Raw genomic sequence first — 24,530 nt, 5'->3', positions numbered from 1 at the left:
TTTTGAAGAGGTGATCATATAATACAAATATTATAATTAGATTTATAAAGTATCTTATATATAAATTTTTTTATTCACTTTTTAATGTATTATATAAGAAAAATCCTATAGTTACACATTTAATAATGTTATAATTTTTACAGATCCATGGTTAAATCGAAAATCAAAAGGTAGTAATAGAGGAAAGAAAAGGAAGAAGAAGTCTGTTTCTCATAAGAGACCAGCAAAAGGTATTTCTTAAATTTTAATAATAATTATTATTATTATTACTATTATTGACATTAAAATAAAAAACTTATAATTTAGAAGAAACTCCAAAGTTGCCTACATCTGCTGATGCAGTTGAAAGAGCCTCAGCTATGAAAGATGATCTTCTTCAAAAATTAGAACGTTTAGGAGAAACTTTACCTCCAAATACATTAGATCAACTCATTGATGAGCTTGGTGGTCCAGAAAATGTTGCTGAGGTAAAATTTAAATTTTAAATTAGTTGTAGTTAAGAATATTAAATTTTATCACTCTAATATAATTATGTTAACAAGTTACATTTTCCAATAAATTATGAAAAAATAAGTTAAAGTGAATAAAAAATTAGATAAAAAATGAAATTTAAAAGACAAAATCTTAACAATGACATGAGATCTTTTAACATTTTTAATTCAGATATTTAGCCGTTTCATTCCAGCATTTATTTATTTATTTTTTACTCTGTTAGATTGGGAAAATGTTAATAAGGTACAACAGCTCTTTATTATACAGTGGGTGATCAGTTAATGAACAAACCAGATAACAAACACTTTCACGAAAGATTTTTATGTTCGGATAACGAACACCTCACAGAACAAACACAAGAAGAAGTGACTTAAAATAATGAATATTGATTGGTCTTCCCTTGTCTTCAGGCAACAATTTGGAGCGCTGGAGACGACATTGACGCTCAACTCGATATATACTGATCAGATAGTATTCCTCCAAACTTTAAAACTCTCCCTGGTAATTCCAACCTTTCATTTTTCAGACAGAAACAATTCTTTTATAGTAGTCACGAACTGTCGGGCGGGCACTCTTTAAGTTTTGTGTTGGTTTTTATTTTTGAAAGGTGAGAGTATAATAGCAAAGGTGGAGAGTGGGCAGAAGATGTCTGATGTTGCTGGGCAGTATGGCTTGAACAAATCTACAATAGGGCACAGTTCAATCTTATCTGAGAAAGATACAGTATAATCAAAAAGACTCAAGCAGCTAAAGGAGTAACGGAAATCACGTCTGAGAAATAAAGAACATTGAAGAGCTCATAATGGAACCTGAAACTGATCTGACGACAGAAAAACACCAAGAACTCTTGAATAAAGAACACCAAGAAACTCAGCAAAATGTTTTTTTCTGAAAATGAAGATTAATGCCGATATCTGCTATTAAACAGCTTTTGAAGAAGTGGGAGGATGCCAGAACAACTGTCAACGGTCTTAGAATGGTATCTAAACCAAATTGAGGTTAATAGACTTGGGGATCTCTATGACGACAATGCTATTAATTACTTCTGGAAAATCCTGAAGAGAGAAAAGCGATTGACATTAGACAAATTCTTTAACCCCCACAAATGGAAAAAACATGACTAATAAAAATGCAAGCTGCGTATATATGTATTTTATTAATACATATACTTTCTTACTACATTTATTTATATATTTTTTGGAGTCTCCAAAATGAATTAATCAAATTCCCATAAAAATCTATGGTAAATTGATAATCGGTTAATGAACAATTCGGATAGTGAACAAAGTCTTGGAACGGATTATGTTTGTTAACCAATCACCCATTGTATCACTTTGTTCTCTTTCTCTTGGGATTTTTTTAAAGTTTAGCCTAAATTATTATTTTATTTGACATTATTCAGAAATTTATATGGCTATAATTTTGAAAAAAAAAATTGTTTTTCTGAAATAATTAAATATTTTATATTATTTTAAAATAATATAAGCAACATATTTTTTTCATTTTGTTAAATACTTTTGTATGTTAATATATTGTTACTTTCTGATGATGAAAAGCAATAAAAGTTTCCTTTTATTTTTTATTTATTGTTCTGAAATAGAAGAAGGAACCAATGCATGACCTGATGCAATGAAATTTATTTCAGAAGAATACATAAATGAAATTCTAACAATGCAGTTTTCCCCAATTATGAATTTAAAAACTATACAATTTGTTAAGAAGTGTGTCTAGCTGCAACATAGAAGATAGATTGTAATAGTTGTAAAGAAAATAGTTATTGCATCAGGTCATGCATTGGATTTGTATTCTATTTCAGAAGAATAAATTATAAAAGGAAACTAGTGGTGTAATTTTTTCCAACTAGGAATTTAAAAAAAGAAGTAAAATATTTTTATGTCAAAATATTATATCAATGATGTTAACCTTTCACACAGTAATTTATTATGAGATTTGAATTTGCTCTTTCACAATTGGAATGTTTCTCAAAGTTAAAAATATTTATTTTATTATTAACACAAATTTTTAATATAAATCTTGCTTATGTTCAAGAGATCAACAAGGCAAGTACTTTATACACATTATTAAAAGTACCTACTTTTTACAGATGACTGGTCGTAAAGGAAGAGTAGTTAGTACAGATGATGGTAATATTCAGTATGAATCCAGATCAGAAACTGATGTTCCACTTGAAGTACTCAATCTTACAGAAAAGCAAAGATTTATGGATGGTGAGAAGGTAAGTACTTTAAAAATTTCATCTTACATTTCAGCTATTATTAATATAAGAATTGTGATTATTCAAGATTTATAAAGGAAATAGTAATAATAATGTTTGTTTTATGTATATTTAAATATATAATAAGATTTAAACCAAAATGTTTCAACAATTATATAAAAATGCAAATGGAATTATAAAAAATAATATGAATATTAAATAGAACAGAATTTTAAATATCGCAGAAAACTTTAACATAGAATTATCAATAGTAAATTCTTTCATTTTATATAGCATATTGCTATAATTTCGGAGGCAGCAAGTTCGGGAATTTCACTTCAATCTGATAGGAGAGCAAAAAATCAAGCAAGGAGGGTTCATATCACTTTAGAATTACCTTGGAGTGCAGATAGAGCTGTTCAGCAATTTGGTAAGAAGTGATTATTTATTGTTTAATGTGATTATCAAAAATTCAGATTTAATAACTACTTTCTCTCTTGGAAGAAATCAAAATTCTAAAAGTGTGGGTTCTCAACACTTTTAGACACTGATTTCAGGGGTCACCCTGCTTTTCTATAGCAATTGCTAGCCCTTTTGTACCAATCTGAAATGGAAGGACACAGACAATATTTTTAAAAAAAATGTAATTTTTATTACAGTTTCTCAAGCAACTTTATTTTTGTTAACATAAATAAATCTAGTAAATAACAGGCCAATAATTGCATTTAAAATTTTACAAGAAACGTCTTTTAAAAAATTTTTCACAATAGCTTAACAGAAGAAAACACAAAGCTTCTTCATTTTCCTTCATCCTATGGCTTTTTTGCACCTGAGGAACAGTCTTAAAAGTTCAACTCCACTGTAAGACTGTTCCTGAGGTGTAAAATGGATGTAGGATGAAGGAAAATGAAGAAGCCTTGTGTTTTCTTCTGTTAACCTATCGTAAAAAATTTTTTAAAAGAAGTTTCTTGTAAAATTACTCTTTTTCACCAAGTGGCTTTTTTTTTTTTCTTCAACAGACAGCATGATCCCAGGATTTTAAATGGTCAGTTTAGAAGCTAAGCAATCAATTCTCAAACCCACTTTCAATGAATGTTGACTTAATTTTTTCAAGTTTCCTTTAGCATTTGCCATTGTTTATTGTTATTTATGTTGCAAGTGCCAAGTGCTATGCTAGTCTAAAGTCAAGGCTTAGCTACCCAAACAAGTATAACATAAAGCATCCATGTTAACATCTAGAAACTTCCTAACAATGTGATGTGTTCAGTATTGCATTTTTCTGTAGTTCCATGCATATGCTTTTATTAAGGTTTAATGTTTCTAGATTTCTGTAGTGTACATGGCATAACACCAGTAGAAGAGAGGACAACAGGCACAATAAATATCTTATCCATCTTCCATATTTTAACAAAATCTAAAAACTAAAGCCTGGGATCTCACATTTTAATCAATGATCTCTAGCACCCCTTGTGTTAATTTGTTGGATTCTCAATTCATAAAATATTTGAATTCTCCAGAATATATATTATTTTCATGTTATTTGATACATCACTAATTGATATTTTTCAGAAAAACATCAATAATTTGACACCGGAGTTGTTAAATTTTTATTATGCTTATTATATGTTAATGATTTTTGAATTGACTAGATTGGTTTAATTAATTCCAATATATAATTATAATGCTTTTACTATATAGTTTCATTTATTGAAATATATTGCTAAATTTATTTATATTGCAAATAAAATACATTTCCAAATAATTCATGTTTAAAAAATTTTGTCTAGGACGAACTCATCGATCTAATCAAGTAAATGCACCAGAATATATATTTCTTATTTCTGATCTTGCGGGTGAAAGGAGGTTTGCATCAATTGTTGCCAAAAGACTTGAAAGTTTGGTAAGTGACTTACTTAATACATAATGAATTAAATAAGTTGAAAGAAACAGTTTTTGATTTCTCTTTTATGGATTTCTAAAAATTGTGTTTACATTGCTATGTGAATTTTCAAAATATAGACTTAGAAAATTTGCATCAAGACTGAATATTTTTATGATAATTTTACTCGTTCGGTAACCCAAAATTAAATGTGTTAGAACAAACACAAAAATGTATCATTTAATTTACTTTGAGATCATCCTGTAATGATTGCGAGAAAAATGAAATTCGCTGCAAATAGTTTTTAAAGAAAAATTGTAATTATATATTAATTGAAAGAGGGGTTTTAGTTTGTTTGACTTAATTTGAGTAAATTATTCAAGTATCAAATTAAAACTCTTACCCTGTAGATGATGCTGCTGGAGAGAGATTTCAGAAAGGCGCAATGGTTCAGGTGTGGCAGAGGTATAATATTAGGTCTGTTAAACATTGTTGACAAGTTAATGGGAATGAACTTGTACTTTAGGAAATGCAAAAAAGGTAACTAGCTGTGTATGTGTAGCATTGCTTGGTCTTTGAGGGAGTGGAGGATTGGTAAGGTTGGATTTGGAGAGGGTGATAAAAACAATGGTCTTAGTAACTAAAATATACATTTATTGGTCTGACAAGGAAAGGACACAGCTGGCTACCCACCAATTTTGATCAGCTTGGACATAGTGAAAGTGTTGGTGGCTAATTAATGATCACTTAACAGACTATGGCAGCATTTAATTCTAAAAGTAATTAAAAATATATATATTTAAAAAAAATTTTCAGGAATTGATGCCAGAACAATACCTGTTTCGGTAACTGCCATTAATTAATGATCACTTAACAGACTATGCTACGCGGTGCTTTGTGGAATGTATTGTCTATTAGGGCTTGTAACCATTTGCTTTAAACTTTTAAATTTTCAAACATCAAAAATTAATATTTGCAAAGTGCATTTAACATGCTTTCACTATGTCCAAGCCGATCAAAATTGATGGGTAGCCAACCATGTCCTCTCCTTTTGAGTATTTACAACAATAAAACTGCAAAACATAAAAATTTACTTTGGGCTAAAGTTAATATGGATGTTTTTTGGATGAACTTATTTTTTCTAGGGTTTCAAAGAATATTCATGACAAATTTAATGCAAATATGTTGAACAGTTTAGAACCCAATTCCACGTTTTAGAAAAAATAATCATGGCTGTTGTATCATCCAAAATTATTTTTTTATTTTGCACAAACAAAATAGACATATTAAACTGTCCCGTGTTGTTCCCGAGTATTTTTGTGTTGACCTCATTTTGCCTAATTCCCTTGGAGATCACTGATTGGAAATATCATTTTAGATCATCACTCATGAACCCGGTCATTACCAGTCACGTAAAGGCTGAATTACACTGGGCGAGTTTACTAGCTACTTGCTGCTACTAAATTTACTGTGTGTAATAACATTGTTTTATAAACTCGCAGCTCACTCTGCTACTGTGAGTAAAGTTGACTGCCAGGTCACTTTTCTCATTATGACCAACTAATTTTATTTCATTTACTGTTTAGTGACTTTTTCCTTGCTAGGAGTTATTATTCTCACTTATTTTGAAGTCATTTTCTGTTCTGAGGCCTGAAAATGCCAAAATTCTATAATTTATAGCAATTAAATTATGCTTCAGCATTTCTCTATCAAGAGAAGGGAAATGAAAATGTAACAGCCTAAAATTAATCTTTGGTATGCTATATTGGAAATTATCTAGTTTCCCTCCTGATCCTGTTACTAACTTTTTAAAATCTGTGTTATCTTTAAGAGGCTTCCAACTTTTGTATAAAACTTTCACATCATATTAATGTTCATAATGTTTTAGTGCTGCAAAAAACTATAAATGTATAACTGCTCTAGATGCCCTATCAGGAATAGTTCTCTGCATTCTTTAAAAATCAATGAAGTATTGGTGATCAAATCAAATTTTATTAAAGACAATATGACCAAATTAGAGCTTTTTCAAGTGTCAACAAAATTGAACAATAAATACAAAACATAGACAAATAAAATAAATAAAAATTAAGTTACAATATATTTTACAGTGAAGAGTATCATTCGAACAAGAGATTAGACATCTATGAATTAACAAATCCAAAAACATCTCACAAATAAAAAATCAAGTTTTTTATGGCATTTTTGAATTTTCTTTAATTATTATAGTCTGTCTATGGAAAGAATCAATTTGAGATTAATGTCATGCATGATGCTGCTTCAGTAAATCAATCAGCACATTCCCTAATAATGTAAGCACTTTTTGCTTAATATGTCAGGCAATATGTGAATTTTATTTTATTTTCTCCCACTAGATGATAAAATGACTTTTCTGTTAATTGTGTTAATTTTTTATAGCATTCATTAACTGTAAAGAATTGTGTGTATAACTGTTACTATAGTGAACTTGTATTTCAATACCAGAACATGCTTTTATAATGTCAGTGACATATTTAACAAATTCAGGAAGAAACCAGAAATAACTTCTCACAACTAAGCGATCAATAGCATTACTGATATAAAAACAGTTTCTACATTGAGTAAAATGATTCTTATATGATGATGATCATTAAATTTAATTTTTTACAAAAGTTCTTGAACTTTTTTTTTGAGACTTAATGCAATAAAAATATTTAATTTCTGCATATTCTTGAATCAGAAACTTAGTATCAATAAATAATATAAACCTTAATGTAGTGTATATGTGTAGGTCAACGCATTTCTTGTTCATGTATTATCAGTTCTATTTCAGAAATATAATACATCTTCATAATACTAATTGTGTTGTAATACCACAGTTTACTGAATGTCAATAATTTTTATATTTGATTATCTTGATATAATATAAATTGAACAAAAAATTTCCAAGTCACTTTTAAGTGAAAGATATAATTCAATTGTATTATAATAATTATTTTTTATTTAGGGTGCGTTAACTCATGGTGATAGAAGAGCAACAGAAAGTAGAGATTTAAGTCGATTTAATATTGATAATAAGGTAAGTGAAGAAAAAATCTACAATAATGAAATAAGTATTCCTTGATATATCTGTATCTTGGAAGAATAAGGGCCAATGTTACAGAACCTTATTCTTCCAAGTCACAAGACAAATAAATAATATATATATATACATATAATAATTATCAATTTGAGATCAATGTCATGCATGATGCAAGATTATATATAATTTTTTTGGTTTATTGTAATATTCTTAAATAAATATTTATGATAGTATGGAAGAACTGCTCTTGAAACTGTTCTGAGATCTGTAATGGATTCTGAAGTTCCATTAGTTCCACCTCCAACAGATTATGAAGGAGATTTCTTTGCAGGTTTGTAACTTAATTGTTTTTAGTAATTTAATTAAATCTATAATAATTTTAGATATTAAACAGATGCAAATATTTTAATGGAAGATAAATCTGGATAACAATTCCATTGTCTTTAGACTTTGAGCATCCAAGAAATCATTCTCCCTAAAGCCAGTTTTCAAAAAATCTTTAAAAAATAAATTTTTTAAATTATAATTATTATTATAGTAGTGTTGATTATCCAAAATAATTGCAGCAAGACAATTTCAGATATCTGGTTTATATATATACTGTGTGTGTGTATAGTCAAATCGCACTTTGTATGGAAAGAGGAAAAGTATAAATAGTGTAAAGTAAAAATATTAATTTCAATTCTGTAATACATTTTTTGTTTTCTAGAACAGAAGGTTGAGAGAATTTATTATATAGCAGAAAAGGATGTTAGTAGGTTATATTTTTTAGTCAGTGTTTGACATAGTATATTAGCCACCAGATTACTACTACAACAACAATATACATCCAGCTCTTCAAACTTAAGCAGTAACCTTAACATTTGTACATGTTACTATAGTAGAACACATTTAAGAAGTTCCCATGTAAGAAATTCTAAAATATCAGTCCAATCAATGATATTTTACCAATTAAATCTATGTTGGAGACAAATTGTAATCTTTTTCCTTGCTGTAACTTTATGACTTATAAAAACAGTAAAGTTTTAGTAAAGTAACTCCAAATGCTCACCATATTGAATATCAAACACTTGCACACCTGAGGTGATTACTAAATTAGCTGAGATCTTATTGTTTTGACCATACTCCCTATCTGGTGCCATCCATTAACTATTGACTTGTCATATTGACACTATCATATCTTGCCACAATTATTTTATTAAGCAGGATGACTTAAATAAATTAAATACTTTTTCCTAAATATTCATTGCTGAAAATGGAGATGTCTTATATGCTTAAGATACAGTAATATTTGAAGATATAAAGGACATATTTTTCAATGGATGATAGATAACATACTACAGTTTATATCTAATGGATGCATAAGCAGTATTGAAAATATTTATTTACTTTTAAATAAATATGCATATTTTATTTGTTTATTCTTAATAGATAAGAATCATTATGAGCTTATTGTTATAATGTAACTATGAAGTTCAATAACAACTAAAATTTTATTAGAAAATAAAATACAGATATTCCTTCTACAACACTGTTTTTGCTCTAACACCGTTTGAAAATTAGGGAGGTATCCTCTGCACAACACAACTTCTGGTTTTGTTCTAACACTGTTTTGGAAATCCTCCATACAAAATTTCACAATTTTTAAGTGTAAACTTTATTATTCGATGTTTTTTTTTCCCCTATTCAAGTAAGCATGCATGTTGTGTCAAATTTGCCCATAGATTTTAGAAAATTGAAATTATCAAATTATTTTGTGCCTTTCATCATGTTTACTTTAATGAAACCTGATAGAGCTATGCTTTCCTTCCTTGTCCTATCTTTCCTATCAACCAGGTGTCGTCGTCGTTGTCGTTGCTTTCAGACTTTAGTCCTTAAGACTGTCACTGTTTTTTTTTTTTTTTTTTTTATAGATTAATCTGCATATTTAGTAAAGTTTATTTAAACATTATTAGGTAAGTGTTATTAAACGTTTTTTAACCGTAGCTGTTACTTACCTACAAATGATTACTTCATTATATAAAAATGACAAATTAAATACAGTGGTATCTCAGTACTCGACTGAACAAACATGGACCGGCTAGAACAAATTTTCAATCAATAAAATACTTTTATTTTGCTGCCCATAAAAAAAAATATACGAAAATGTTTCTGATACTTATGATCAAGATCAACAAAAAAGCTGAGATGACAACGATACTTTGTAAAAAGAAAACACCTTCATTTAACTAAAATTAATATTAACACACAAGACAGTACTTTTAATTGGGATTGTTAATTAATTATCGATTGCTTTAAATAAACATATTTCTCTAAGCAAAAGTATTCTATTATTTTTTGTTACTAACTTCTGGAATGTAATTCTATGTTTAGCATTAGTCCTTCATTTTGTATAACACAGACTTTTCCATAATGTAATTACCATGTTATACAAGGGATACCTGTGTATCTGAAATTGTTTGACGTGATTAATGGAATGATTTTAACTGATCCATTCTCATGGATCAATCAATAATTACAAGGTATTTCTTTGCAATAAATGTCAAGTTAAGATAGACCATAATTTTTATCAAAATTATTAACATTGGTTTCTTTCGGGAAATTTTAATTATCTAAAATAGACAAATTTATCATTATAAATTTATTTATGAAATGGTTCTAAAATATTATGTAATTTAATTTATACATTGTTTTGATTAAAATATTTTTATTTTCAGATATCCGTAATTGTTTAGTTGGAGTAGGATTGATAACGGAAGATGAAAGAACAGGCTTTCAAGGATTAGATAAAGGTTCATTACTTTTTTACTTTGTTTCTTTTCTTTTAATTTCTACTGTAATGTACACTTTATTTATAATTCTTATCTGAAATTATATTATATGTGTGATTTATAATTATCTGAAAATAAATATAAAGAAATAAAAATTTTATTTAATGGCATATAAGAGTTAAATCTACAGAAACTTCATTTTCACTAGACAGACATCACAATTTTTAATCTCATTATATAAGCTTTAAATGTGAGGAATAAGAATAGGAATAATAATGGTAACGATATGGTAAAATAACTATGTTATATATTAAAAAGTCACAAAGGATCAAATCCATATCATGTAGCTCCAGCATCTAGAACCTTATCCACTCAGCTATTGTCATTCCTGGGACAGGTAGAACTATTAGACTTGTAAGCTAAACACACAATTTTTAGAAGCTCGTTTTTCGGAAATGCTTGAGAAATGCGTTCTATTATTTGTACAAGGAACTATTTGTGTTTATGGCTACATGCTCACCAAGTTTTATTTAAATCAGATATAAACATTTGGCCATCTCCTTGTAAGAGTTCTGTCTCTACTCTTCCCTTTGCCTTCATTTTCTTCTTTCTGTTCTTACAATGTTTCAAACAGATGTAACACTTGTTTTATAGCCATATGACTTAAAAGAATTCTTTTTTGATTACTATTTCTTATCCATATTGTTAATGGGTGCCCCATTTCAATCATAAGATGAGTTCTGTTCCTTGTTGTTTGTAATCCAAAGGAAGTAGTTCTTTGCCCTTGTACCTTATATTGCTTTACTTGGTGCACAATGTGGCATATAATCAATTCATTTAAGCCATGGTCTCAATTGATTTTAGTCTTTGCTATACCAGTTTCATGTTTACTAAATATGTTTAATTTTTTTTCTAGCTAATAATTTTACATTATTTTTAACACTTTGAATTGGAACTTCACTATCTCTTTTAGAACTTATTTTATATCAGAGCTTAATGAAGAATATGCAGCAAAATGAATTGTGCACTTTTTGATATTGCCAATTCAAATTTAATCTCAATCAAGAAAATTTTGATCTATGTAATTCAAAACATAGTGGGAGCACAAAAGCTGTTGATGAATCAAGTTACAGCCATAAGTCACAAAAATTCATTGAATAACTACTCAGGTACTCCATAAATCTCAACATATCACAAATATGCCTTGTTGAAACAATTTCATCATCATGAAATGGTTGCAAAAAAACAGAAAAAAATTGTTTGTGTTCCACATGCATTAAGCAAAAACAAATTAGATTGAATGTCAAAATGCATCTCACTAAAATCACTGAAAAAGTTTATTTATTTTTTAATAAATTATGCACTTTACCATATACTCAGAATTCTAACTTTGAAAGGATTAGATTGGGTTCTCCTTTGTTTTTTGAGCATATCAAGTATTTTGCAGCAAATCGCTTACTTTACTGGTATTTTAAATTTTTTAATGGTTTTATTTATTATAATCATTTATTCTTACATGTTTCTTTGAAAAATGTTTGGAGTGAACACACAAGATAAAGGTCATTTTTTTCATTTGAGTGTATCTCAAAGGTCTTTTTCTTTTTGTTGTTGTTGTTTTGTTTTTTTCAAAATTTAAATAATTTTGATGATCTTTTTATTTCTAAATTTTTCTTGTCTTAAATTAAAATGTAAAAATGCATTATACAATTTTTAATGTTATTAAATTGTTATTTGTTTTATTTATATTTGTTTGTGTATTTGTTAACTTTGGGGTAGATATCAATTGTCCATCAGGACTTTTCGGCTTAATTGTAAAAATAATAAATAAATAAATCATTAAAAAACAAGAACCCAATATTTCATATACTAAGAAAGACTGCTTTAAATGAAAACTTATTTGATGCAAAGACTTGCAATAACTTGAGGACCATTTTAATCCAAACTGCAATAACCAGGATTTTCCTTTATATATATATATATATATATAAGAACAAAGGTATTATGGAAATGCTTTGTAATTCATTAAATTGTCTCTATTAGATCATAAAGTTAGTACACATTACTATGCTGTTTGCATACATCAATAAAGAGTATTTAATTGTAATTTAAATAGTCAGAGTTATAATTTTTTAATATAATAAATTTTTTGTCCTACAACAATATTTATAAATATAAGTTTAGAGCTATGTGATAATTTTTTATTTTGTATTTCTTTGATTCTAAGATGTGTACCACAATTTTGAAATTGAATTTTAAGGTTTTTGTATGAAGGAAACAGTTCAAAAATAGTGTGTTTTGTTAAGTATTATAGTGTTTTTTAACTTATTACAGTATCCTTTCCTTATCACCAATTCTGATATATTGCACTTTTTGTTCCCAAAATTTTAAAAGCACTTTAGTCAATAAGGTTTACAATATCAATTGCCATTGAATTTCTTTTTGCAACAAAATACAATATTTTATTCCTACTATTGTTCTGGAAACTACCACTGCAGGTTAAACAATAAATTCATCAAGATCTAAGTAAGGAAAACAGGTGGACAGATCAATTATCATTTGTTTTCTTTTGATATTAAAAGTTGTTTATTTATTGGTTTTAAGTACTGTCTCCTCATATACAAGTTTCTGTGAATTTGAAATTTCACACCTTTATGTGAATTGATGCAATACTGTCAATTCAGGTAAAGATGTGAAATTTTCAATTTGTTGGCTTAATATGTAAGGAAAAGATTTATTTATTTCTGAACTGAAAGTTCTAAAATTTTTATACAGTAGTAACTTATTTTACTTTTTAGAGAATTTTTACTCTTTGTAATTTTATAAGTTTGATGTTCAGTATTTATTTTTTAAATTTTCAATTACTGTATTTATTGAAAAATATAAATTAAACGAATTTTTAATAAGTACAACTGGTATATGTTTTTAAATGCCTTCGTTAAAGAAACAATAACACTAAATGGTTGTTTGTGGTATTGATGTTTACATAATTGTAATTTAAACACAAATAAAATTCAGTATTGCAAAACTAAGTTTTTTTTATATCAGAAACACTTGCTAATGAAAGAATAGATAATAGAGATTTTATAGCATGTAGAATCTGTTTAGTATAAGCTCAGAATTTTTAGTACTGTTATATCGTGCTTTTTTTTTGTCCCTGACAAGCGCGATATAATGAGGAGCTACTGTATTAAATAAGTGCTTTAGAATAAGCAATGTTCAATAGCTTTATTTCCATGCTCTTTTACATACACAATAACTATTTTTGTGTCATAATATAGTCTGAGATATTTTAAATTAAATGTTTATTACTAGCAAAGTTCATTTAAACTGATGTACCCATTGAGCATTGTAGCTTATTGTTACATTATTCATTGTGTCATTTATTTCTAATGATTGCTAATTGTTGTTTTAGAGTTTGGAGGTTTCAATAATATAGATCTACATTCAGTCAAATAAAAAAATTGGTAAAAGAAAACAAAAGTATTAAAATTAAAGAAATTTTTGATATATAATTATGTATTATTTCTATAGATTAAATCTTTTTTACAATATACTTTGTAAATTGTTTTTCTTTTAAATGTTTAATGAAATATGGAGTTATATTTTGAGTTTATTTACTATTTAATATTATTAATAAAAACTATTTTCTTTTCAGATTACAATAATATGAGCAAGTTTTTAAATCGTATACTTGGTATGGAGGTTCATTTGCAAAACAGACTTTTCAAATATTTCACAGACACATTAGAAGCTGTTATTCAGCATGCTAAAAAAACAGGACGGTGGGATATGGGCATTTTAGGTAGATATTAAACATTTAAAATATTATTTAACCAAGTCAAGTTTCAAATTAAACTTGAATTAAATTTCAGATCTTGGATTGGGAGGAAATCAAGTTAAACGTATTAAATGCAATGTATTTGTCAGGAAACACGCAACTGGAACAGCTAATATTGAATTACACACAGTTAGCATCTATTATTTTATTACTTTTAATTAAAATTCTTTAAATAAATTTAATTTTTGATTTTGATATTTAAATAAGAATTCTAATTGTAATTTTCTCCTATTTTCCTATTCTTTTTAGGTAAGTGTTGAAAGAGGAATGGGTTGGGATGCTGTAATGGATATATGGAAGGAATTAACTGATAGTAATGAAGGCTTTTATTTATCAATTCAGGTAAAAATTATAAAGATTTTAATAATGTATTTGTTAGCATCATTATTGTTAATGTAAAGCATTCAATAAAATGTAAGGAACCAAAATTTCTACAAATTAAATTCAATATATCTAAATGAATCAATCAAGAAATAAAATTCATAAAACTAGCAGTTATAACAATTATAGTGAGATATTGAAGGTACCACTAGATCATATTGCAAAAAGAAATTTGGTTTTCATTGTGTCCCAGAAGACTTAAATATTGACATGTCATTGAGCTATTAGTTATATTGCAATAGTTTGATTTCTGGAATTGAAAACTTCTATAGTGCTTTTTAGGGCTATGGAAGTTTTTGCTCTGTTGTGAAATAACTTTCAACAATAGGAATGCTTTGTTATAATGCAAATTAAATCTTACACAATTGTAATAAAATACAATAAACAATTTTTATTTAGAATAATGTCATTTCTCGTCACAAAGTTATTTATTACTTTCATCTTTGACTTGTAAATTTATATGTGGAAATTTAAGTTTCTATTGGCAACATAGGTGATGTCAATGTCCTGACAAAAAACTCATGATCAAAAGTTTTTTATAATTCTATGAATCCACAAAAATATGTTGTTTTTGGTTGGTTATTAAAAATCTAGAACTTAAGTTTCATAATTGTAAGTACAGTATAGTCTTGGTAATCTGGTTATTCACTAGTTTGACACACCCAGTAATCTAGTCAACTCTTAGGTGTTATCAGCACTGTTGCTAAGTCATAGAGAGGCTTTCCACCAGTTAAAACTCCATTTACCATTGAACACGGCATATTATCAAGCCTGATTTTGAACAGTACTGTAAACATCGCTAAATTGTAAACATGTACTGTACATGTATTTGTAAATTTAGATTACTTTTTTCTGTACTGTATTAAAAAGTAAAATTTATTTGTTTGTAAGCTTAAAATAGATTCTTATTAACCATATATTATTAAAAATGCATTTATAAATAAAATACAGAACTGGGAATGGTTATTTGTAGTTTAGCCTAGTGACAAGTAAATTTGACTTACGTCGCCTCTCCTGGAACCAGTTACCGATGTAGGGTGAGGTATACCTGTATCTACAAATAGTTAACTGCACTAACCAAGGTGTAACAGCTGATTTGACAAAAATTACTAAGAAAAATAGAAGAGGTCAGCAAAAGTCAATCAACTGTCCTCTACCCATTGCATTTTATCAACAGAAAATGAGTAAAGTTGATCAAGCTGTACAATCATGACAGAAAGTCCATCAAGTGGTGGAGAAAGTATTTTATACTGCCTCAGTACATGTGCAGCAAACACACAGATTATGTACTGTACATTACATGACTTGAGACAAAATAATGAGAAAGTTCCTTACCTAGTTACCAAAGATTTACCAAAAGTATTGAACTTTTGGTAAATCTTGCTGAAGGAAAGAGAACACCAATTTACCATTATGAAGAAGAGGTCTTCCTTTGAAAAAAAAAAAAATTCTTTAGAGCAGAATCACATCTTTCCATGGAAGGTCCAACACGATGTGTTTGTTGTGCAAAGACTGCTGCATGTTATATCAAAATTTATCATTTACGATAAAGAACTTCTGTAGTTGGTGTTGTCATTTCTTACCTGATGGTGCATGTAGGTACCAAATCAAATCCTATTGATACACATATGTACCATGCTCCTCCAATCACCCTCATTAATTAATTTTGTTTCTTTCACAAAAAAATCTTCAATTTGACTTAAATACAGCTGACCTCTTACTCATTTTCAATTTTCAGAAAAAAATTAATATTCAGTGACGAAAGAGTTAAGATGATTTAGCATAACATACAAGTAATCTCTGATTGTGAGGGATAAAGACCAAGCATTGCAGAAATTGATACAAAAAGCTTAGTTTTATTTTGTTAGAAAATATGTTCAAAGCAACCACCTTTGACCATAATAAAAAACTGAGATAGGAGCATGACATGGGTGGCACAATCATTCCTAGTATAACTATTTCATGAGCCTCTCGACTGTGATCAAAGACTAAGAGACTTATATTGATTAAAAGATGTTCACTGTTTGAGAGAGAGAGGTTGGGACAGTGAAATTTTTCTTAATGGAATGTGGACTCCAGCATCTTATTTATTGTCTAATTTGAATTATAAAATAATCATTTGCTGCACAATTTAGATTAAATAGGTTTTCGATAAACCTAAACTAGTAAAATAATTAGTGTGTTGTGTGATTCCAAATGTTCTTTTTATGGAATGACAGTGATGGATATGAGAAAACGCTTTCTTGATTCTTGTAATATTTTTTTAGATATCCAAGTTACTACACTACCATCTGATTTTTGGCAACATGTTAAGCAAGGTTGAGGCTGAAGTTTTAAATGCGAAAACATGTATGTTGGACGTTCAGCACTGCTTTCCTGTAAGCCTAGAAGTTTGACAATGGTGTTTAGAAAGTCAGTGGAATCATGCTTGACATTCCAAATGCCGTTGTCAAACTTCTAGACTTACAGGAAAGTGGTGCTGAACATCCGACATACACGTTTTTGCATTGAAAACTTTGGCCTCAACCTTGCTATTATATAAATTCTTTGTTCAAGTATCAAACTTAAACTAACAATGTTATTTAATTCCCTTTGTAATAACACTCATTATATCAAATAAAGATTGATTAATTGATTTCATGAGCTTATATCTCTCCAATTTGCCAATATCGGGCAATGCTGCCTCATACCCAGTTGCTTTTAGGTGACCCCCCACAGGGAAAAATTCAGAGGGGTCAAGTCTGGGGAATGAGTTGTCCATACCCTATCCAACAGTTGCCAAACCATTCATTGTTCAGATATCAGTCAATTCTCGGTACTATTAATAAATATGGAACTAAGAAGCTGCTCACCCCAAATTCCACATTCCACATTAGACATTTGAAGTAAAATACACCTGGTATCACATATGTTGGATGTATCATGAACCACACACTGCCTTATCAGTGTGTTGTTGATGCAATTTTTGTGCAAGAATTTTGTTTAGTGTGTTATATCTAATTTAGTTTTGACAGGATGTTGTAACCCCCATCTTTGTGATCTTCAGTAGTTATATTGTTGTCAAATTATGAAAATTCTCAAGCTGATATAATTATGTGAAATTTTTATAACTTTTTTTAAACAAATGAACCTAGAATTTAATAAAGTAGATTCAGAAAATGAAGTTAATATTACTGTGAGAAATTAAGCTTAAATCTGTGCCATCACACAGATTTAAACTTGTTGAGTTTTAAAAATTCATTATTGGCATTTTCCTCATGATAAAATTAAAGTAAAATGTTTTGAAGTTCAGTATATTTATTTATATTTGTAATGAGTGTGATCAAAGAAAAAGCATTTAATAAAAATTAAATATGAATCTGCTTGTTGATAAAGAACTCAGAATTGAAACAAAATGTTTCTTTTTATTTATTAAATATTTTAATATGTAAATTTTTTCTAGACTCGTAATAACAAGAAGACGGCAGTTTTAGCAGTTGAAGATTCTGCCAGACGAGTCAAAGACAAACGTGAGAGAGACAAGTTATATAGAATATACAGGCCTAACACTGGTTTACAAGCAAAACAAGAAACACTCACAGACTTAAAATCAAAGTATCGAAAAGTAAGTGTTTTAATCACTAAATACTTTAGATTTTAGTATCATACCTTGGTAAATTATTTATTTAAAAATTAAAAATTATAAAACAAGATCTTTTAGGTTATTAATAATTTTTAGTCATAAAAAGGAATTGGAATTAGAAAGCAGGTCTTGCTGAACATTTATTAACTTTTTCAATTATAATATTGACTGTTCTTTAAAAATAAAAGGAATGAAATAAAGTAGTGTATTTATTATTAAAATACAAATTTTTTAATAACAAAGAAAAACAAAAGACACGAACTCCTCTTCCAGACATATTTAAATATGATATACAGTATAACCATCCTCAATTACATATGATGCCAACTGGGAATGCCTTCAGTGTTCTCATCCTATAAACTCCTACTCGTGGCACTCATCCAACTGTCATTTAACCCCAGCAACTTCCAGACATTTAAATATGTCTGGAAGAGGAGTTTGGACTGAAGGATATAGATAATAAATTCAAAATGTGTGTGTTTTAAAGTAAAATATCTACTTTCCTTTAAGTGTCAAACCTTTAATAAGTTCTGAATAGATTTAGTTGAAGGAATGTAATTACAGTTTACTGCTATTGATTTCCTTTGGATTTAATTTAAGAAATATAATAATGAAAGAATTTATTACATAAAAGATATAGAAAGTAAATTCTGAAACATAATATAAAATATCTACAGGTTTAATTTATATCATAAAAGTAGTTATTACAATCTTATTTTTTCCGTAATAGCAATAGAATTTCTGATATCCTCTTGTCCAATTGTTTAAAAATAATTTTAGCTATGTCGTAAAGAATAATTGTTTTTTTTTCAATTATAGTTATATGATATTTTGAGTTAAGTAAGTGTAATCCTGTGTACATAAGTTAAATTTACTTAATATTTTGGACCTTTACATTATCAGTTTTGCAACAATATGTTTATACATATTGTTGCAAAATTTATAATGTAAAGGTCCCAAATATTAACAAGAAAACCTTGCATTAGAGTTTGTTAGAAAGTCAAAAACTAGAAATACCATGAATTTTCTGATTATAACTGTTGTAATATTTTTGTTTCTATAACTTAAATGCTACATTTTTAATTCAATAATCACAGTAGAAAATTGATTCACAGTAATTTGTTATTTTTACTAATATTCAAAATTAAATTAGTGGATTCAGCTCAATAAATTAAGTTTTCCTGCCATTACAATAACAATTAATCATCTGCAACAGTCCATAGTCTTATCCATAGAGAGTGAAAAACAAAATTCACATACACACAGTGAAGATCTAGTGATGTTGTTTCCCAAACTCTGTCTTGTTGAATTGGTTTCTGGGTGTATCACGATTCGATAGTTGATTCAGGTTTGATGTAAAGTACACCTCCACGCTCAATTCAGAAAATATTTACAGTTTATTTACAAAACAAAATACATAGAATGTACAAGTTCGACAACGTAATATGTACAGGACAACAAAGTGAGGTGTTTCATGTATTGGATTGGCTTCCGGGAACTATTAAACTCTGGAGAGGCCTCAGTCAGTTTGTGGAGTTGGCTCAACTGCACGGTTAGCCCAGTCTCCGCACTAACCCGTCCCTGAGATGTTTACCAGAGGAGAACACTCTATGCTCAGCGGGCTTCCCAAGTGCCTGAGACTACCTTGTACCAGTCTCTTGCCCTTCTCTCCTCCCTCTCCCGTTTGCTCCACTATTTAAGAGTTTTTTGGACAGAAAACTTCCGACCAATCACAAACCATTCTTTTGTGAACAGCTTACACTCGGGTCTTCTGTTATCCGACGAGAGTGGATCTTACATTAACGTCCGCCGCTTGTTTACGTTTAGTAGTGTTTTTATATGGCAAGCGGCCTATCGTCTGACCACAGGTGGGTCCAATTGACAAAGTTGGCACTTTCTTTGTTTTCTCTGTTTACAAGTCAACACCTTACAAGTGGTATATTACCTGACCGCAATGGGTCCAATTGACAAGGTCATGCTTCTTTTGTTCCCTCTCTGCTACAAGGCCAATACTTTATGCACACCTTATACTTTCTAGTGCCTAAAATTAAAATAACAGCAATGAAAGCAGTTACTATCAGCTAAAGTTTAATATGCAAAGGAACTGTGAGGAAATGACTTGGTATGTTAGCTCCAAGTAATATTTTCTTAGAGTAGATTCACTGAAACATTAGTGAATTTTTGTAGAAATATACAAATTGTAAATATTTGCAATTTCTACTAGAACTTCATGAAGTTGGGTAAATTTTGTTCCAAACAGAATTTTCTGTATAATTTCAACTGACTAAAATATAAAATATTAAAATTAGTCTTCAAAATAATTACTTTCCTCTTTTTATGCTTCAACTGTTCAAATAACAATTGCAAATAGAACTTTTTTGAAATAGGAGTATTCACATTTTCAAAATACCTTAAAACCAGCAAAGAAACACTTTGAAGAGGCAAGACTCTAATCATATGAGGTTCAATGCCTGATGCCACCCTTTATATTTCTAAATTATTTGGAAGCATTAGAAATATTAAAGATGGTTAAGGACAGGAAGTTGACCAAATGTTTTTTTTTTTATAATAATAATATAAATTGCTTATTTTGTGGGCAGGGTATATGGATTATATTTTGTGGTTATTTTAAATTTTATCTTACTTTTATAATCAAGTACAATTGTGCATGTCTATGTTCAGATGTTTAGAATGTGTTCTGTTTGATTTTTGTTATACAGTGTGTGATGGTGATTACTAATACTAATGTTTCCATTTGTTTGTAACAAAGCTAATTACTCTTTGCTGGATTTTGGGGTGTTTTGTATTACATGCAACCAATTTTTGAAATGGTAAATGATTACAGTGGTGCCTTGACTTACAAATTTAATTCATTCCATGACAGAACTCATAACTCAAATTACTTAGATGTCAAATCTATTTTTCCCATTGAAATGCCATTAATCCTTTCCAGACCCCCAAAACACTGCAATTTTTCATTATGTTTTTAAATAAGAAAAACGTACTTATAAATAACAAATATGGTATAAAACCACAACAGATTGTACTGCAATAAACTGGTTTTGCTGATGTTGTGGCATTTGCTGCATAGATAAAGAAAGAAAATGTAGAAAATTTGAGACACGAGAGACGGTGGCGCCACACACAACATGGAAGTGAACTAATGCCTATGTCACTCGATTGTGTGTTTTTCTGTAAGCTAGCCTGTCACATTAGAAGAGTAACGAAAATGACAAAATTACAGCAGTTTTCCATCTTGTTTTTAATCTGTGGTTTGCTGTAGTGTTTGCTGCACCAACTAGCAGTGGGGTATTTGAAACTGGCTCATAACCTGAATTTTAGCTCTCAGCTCAAAGTAAAAAAATTGGCTGAGAGACAGCTTATATCTCAACAAACTCACAAATTGGGACACTTGTAAGTCAAGGTACCACTGTACATTTTATTTTTCATTTTATATTTTTAAATAAAAAATATATATGATTAGATAATAAAATGTATCTAGAAAACAAAATTAAGTTAAGTCAGTAGTTCTCAATCATTATCTGCAGAACACAGGTGCTCCGTGAAGCCACTTCAAGTGTTCTCCGAAAAAACAAGTATACAATTAAAAATTGTTGCAAAAGGAAAATCAATACAATGTAAAATAATTTTTGTATGGGAATGTAATTAGCAAACTCCAATGTCATCATCTACTAGACTGAGTTTGCTTGATTTCAAAAAGGTTTGCCATCTCTGCTCTAAAGCTGATGTATTGTAACTGCTCCGCGTAAAAAAATGTCAAAGTTTAGTTTTCCCAACTTCAAAAAGATTGAGAACCACTGAGTTAAGTAAAAACTATTAATCGTGTCGAGACTATAGATATAATAAAGAAAACAAGAATAAAAATTAGGGGGGAAAAATGGACATTATTTTTTGGGAATGTACAATGCAGAGGAAAACTATAAAAATTTTCAAATTATACCTTGTAAACTTGCTTATATCTGTTTATGATGATAGTAATAATAGAAAAAAAATCTAAAAATTAAGTGGCTATATACAAATATTTCTGTAAGTGCTGGTCCTGGGCTTAATATTTTAGACTGAAATTGTTTGGTTTCTATAATTAAGTGACAAAAATAAGACTAGTTCTTGGAAACTTGTTTTTTAAAAACTAGCATGTATTTTCAAAATTATAACACTAATGTAGTTACTTAGGAAGGGAACAATCTGCTAAAACATTGTTTGCTCAAATGTTCCAAATAAATTCTGCATATTTGAACAATGCATTCTCCAAAGAAAGGGTAAACTATCATTAGTACTATAACAATGAGCTGTTCTGTTATGGAAAAGGCATATCATATTTGTAGAAAAAGTACACTTCAATAATCAGTATAGACTCCTTTAGCCTTTAAAATCTTCCTAATGCAACAGGCATAGAATTACTATTATTTCAGAAATCACGCTATGTTATTTTGTTCCATTCATCCCGTACACATTCCTGTAACTGGTGGATGCTTTCGGACAGAGCTGCAGTCAGACAAGTGACATTTAAGAAGAGACCAGACGTGTTCAATTGGGTCAAGATTGGGCAATTGAGACAGCCACTCAAGCATGATAATATTTTGATCCTGAAGCTACAACATTGTCCTCCCAAATGTATGTTTTGGATCATTATCTTGCCGATAAATGAAAGAGCTATCAATGTGGTAATAATCAAGATTGTAACAAATAATTGTCAAGTATCTTGGTGTAAATAACTATCCATTCTATTAGATATAGAACATAGCATTCCAGGCCCAAAATAGGTAATACAGTCCCAGACCATAAGACCACCACCACCAAATTTCAATGTTGCTCAGTTATAGACTTCATTGGTGTAATCAATATCCATTTTCACCCATCTGAACCAACTGTATTAATTTTGGATTCATCTTATCATACAATTCTCTAAGGTCCATGTCTATAACATTTGGGAAAATTAAGACATTTCTATTTACATGATATGGTAAGTTTAGGCTTCTTAGGCTTTCAAATTGTTATGTCTTGGGCATCTGCAGATAGTTGAAGCACCCACTTCTATTCCTAAGCCACATTCCAATTCCCTCATTACTTGTGATGATGTACAATGGGTGATTGGTTAACAAACATAATCCATTCAAAGACTTTGTTCACAATCCAGATTGTTCGTTTACTGATTATCAATTTACCATAGATTTTTATGGGAATTTGATTAATTTGTTCTGGAAACTCCAAAAAATAAAAAAATGTTATATACTTACTTACTATGTTTGCTTTTAGTTTCTTATTACATGTAAATAATCTCCACTTTTTCATAGATGGCACATCTTTGTTTCTCAGATGTGATTTTCGTTACTCCTTTAGCTGCTCGAGTCTTCTTGATTATATCTTTCTTAGCTAAAATTGTGCCCACTGTAGACCTGTTCAAGTCAATTCTCTAGCACCATCAGACATCTTCTGCCCACTCTCTACCTTGGTTATTATCTCTTGCTTGATTTCCAAGGTGAGCACGGTTCTTGACACACTACTCTTTTTAGGCTTCATAATATTATCAATGTCTTTTTGAAATAAAAAGTTCAGAAAAGCACTCACAAAAATTCAGTGAATTGAAATCAACTAGCAAATTAAAGAATTATGTAAATTTGAGGCCTGAATAAAATTTGAAATTTCGGTGTTAAACCATTAACAAATATCTGATAGGACAGTTAAACTCCCACCTTCAGAAAATAAAAACCAATGCAAAACTTAATGAGTTCCCAGCAGTCTCACAAAGCCTATAAAAAATTATTTGTCACAAAGGTAAACAAAAAGCTGGAATTACAATGGAGAGTTTCAAAGTTCGGAGGAATAATATCTGATTGGTATCGGGGTTGAGCGTCTCTTGCGCTCCGAAAGGTTTTGAATTATTACCTGGAGACAAGTGAAAACCAATCGGTATTATTATTTTATGTCGCTTCTTTTTGTGTTTGTTCTGTGAAGTGTTCGTTATCCAATTTGTTTGCTGTCCGAATTGTTCGTTAACCGATCACCCACTATATTGCAATGTCCACTCATTATCAAACATTTCTGTTTTGGCACTCAACGTTTTCTTCCTGCCAGCTGAAATTTTCACAATATGGTAGCTCACTATTTTTTATTCGGGATACACTCAAACATCTAACACCAACTTTCTCAATGCCGTTTTCTCAACAGAAAAACTTCTTCAGCGGGTCCATAATACAGAGTTTCTTCTCACTGGAAAGCTTCATGATGGCACATATCGAGCAGCAGCTCATTT

The 24,530-nt window shown here is 29.2% G+C and overlaps 1 protein-coding gene across 2 annotated transcripts in view; it reads left to right on the top strand.

Annotated features, from left to right (window-relative positions):
- Positions 1–24,530, top strand: part of LOC136982613 (protein strawberry notch homolog 1-like) — a 79,225-nt gene that overhangs the window by 50,610 nt on the left and 4,085 nt on the right. For both annotated transcript variants that reach the window (XM_067279157.1, XM_067279158.1), the window contains exons 16-27: positions 144–230; positions 307–467; positions 2,597–2,728; positions 3,002–3,137; positions 4,495–4,607; positions 7,570–7,641; positions 7,876–7,975; positions 10,362–10,436; positions 14,071–14,217; positions 14,288–14,382; positions 14,503–14,595; positions 18,077–18,238. In XM_067279157.1, coding sequence (XP_067135258.1) covers positions 144–230; positions 307–467; positions 2,597–2,728; positions 3,002–3,137; positions 4,495–4,607; positions 7,570–7,641; positions 7,876–7,975; positions 10,362–10,436; positions 14,071–14,217; positions 14,288–14,382; positions 14,503–14,595; positions 18,077–18,238 — 1,373 coding nt within the window. The remainder of the gene's footprint in view (positions 1–143; positions 231–306; positions 468–2,596; positions 2,729–3,001; positions 3,138–4,494; positions 4,608–7,569; positions 7,642–7,875; positions 7,976–10,361; positions 10,437–14,070; positions 14,218–14,287; positions 14,383–14,502; positions 14,596–18,076; positions 18,239–24,530) is intronic.

This window comes from Centruroides vittatus, unplaced genomic scaffold, assembly GCF_030686945.1.
Source record: "Centruroides vittatus isolate TY-2023 unplaced genomic scaffold, ASM3068694v2 contig_854, whole genome shotgun sequence".
NCBI lineage: Eukaryota > Metazoa > Arthropoda > Arachnida > Scorpiones > Buthidae > Centruroides > Centruroides vittatus.
The sequence above is the reverse complement of the archived record's forward strand: the minus strand, read 5'-3'. Positions and strand labels throughout refer to the sequence as shown.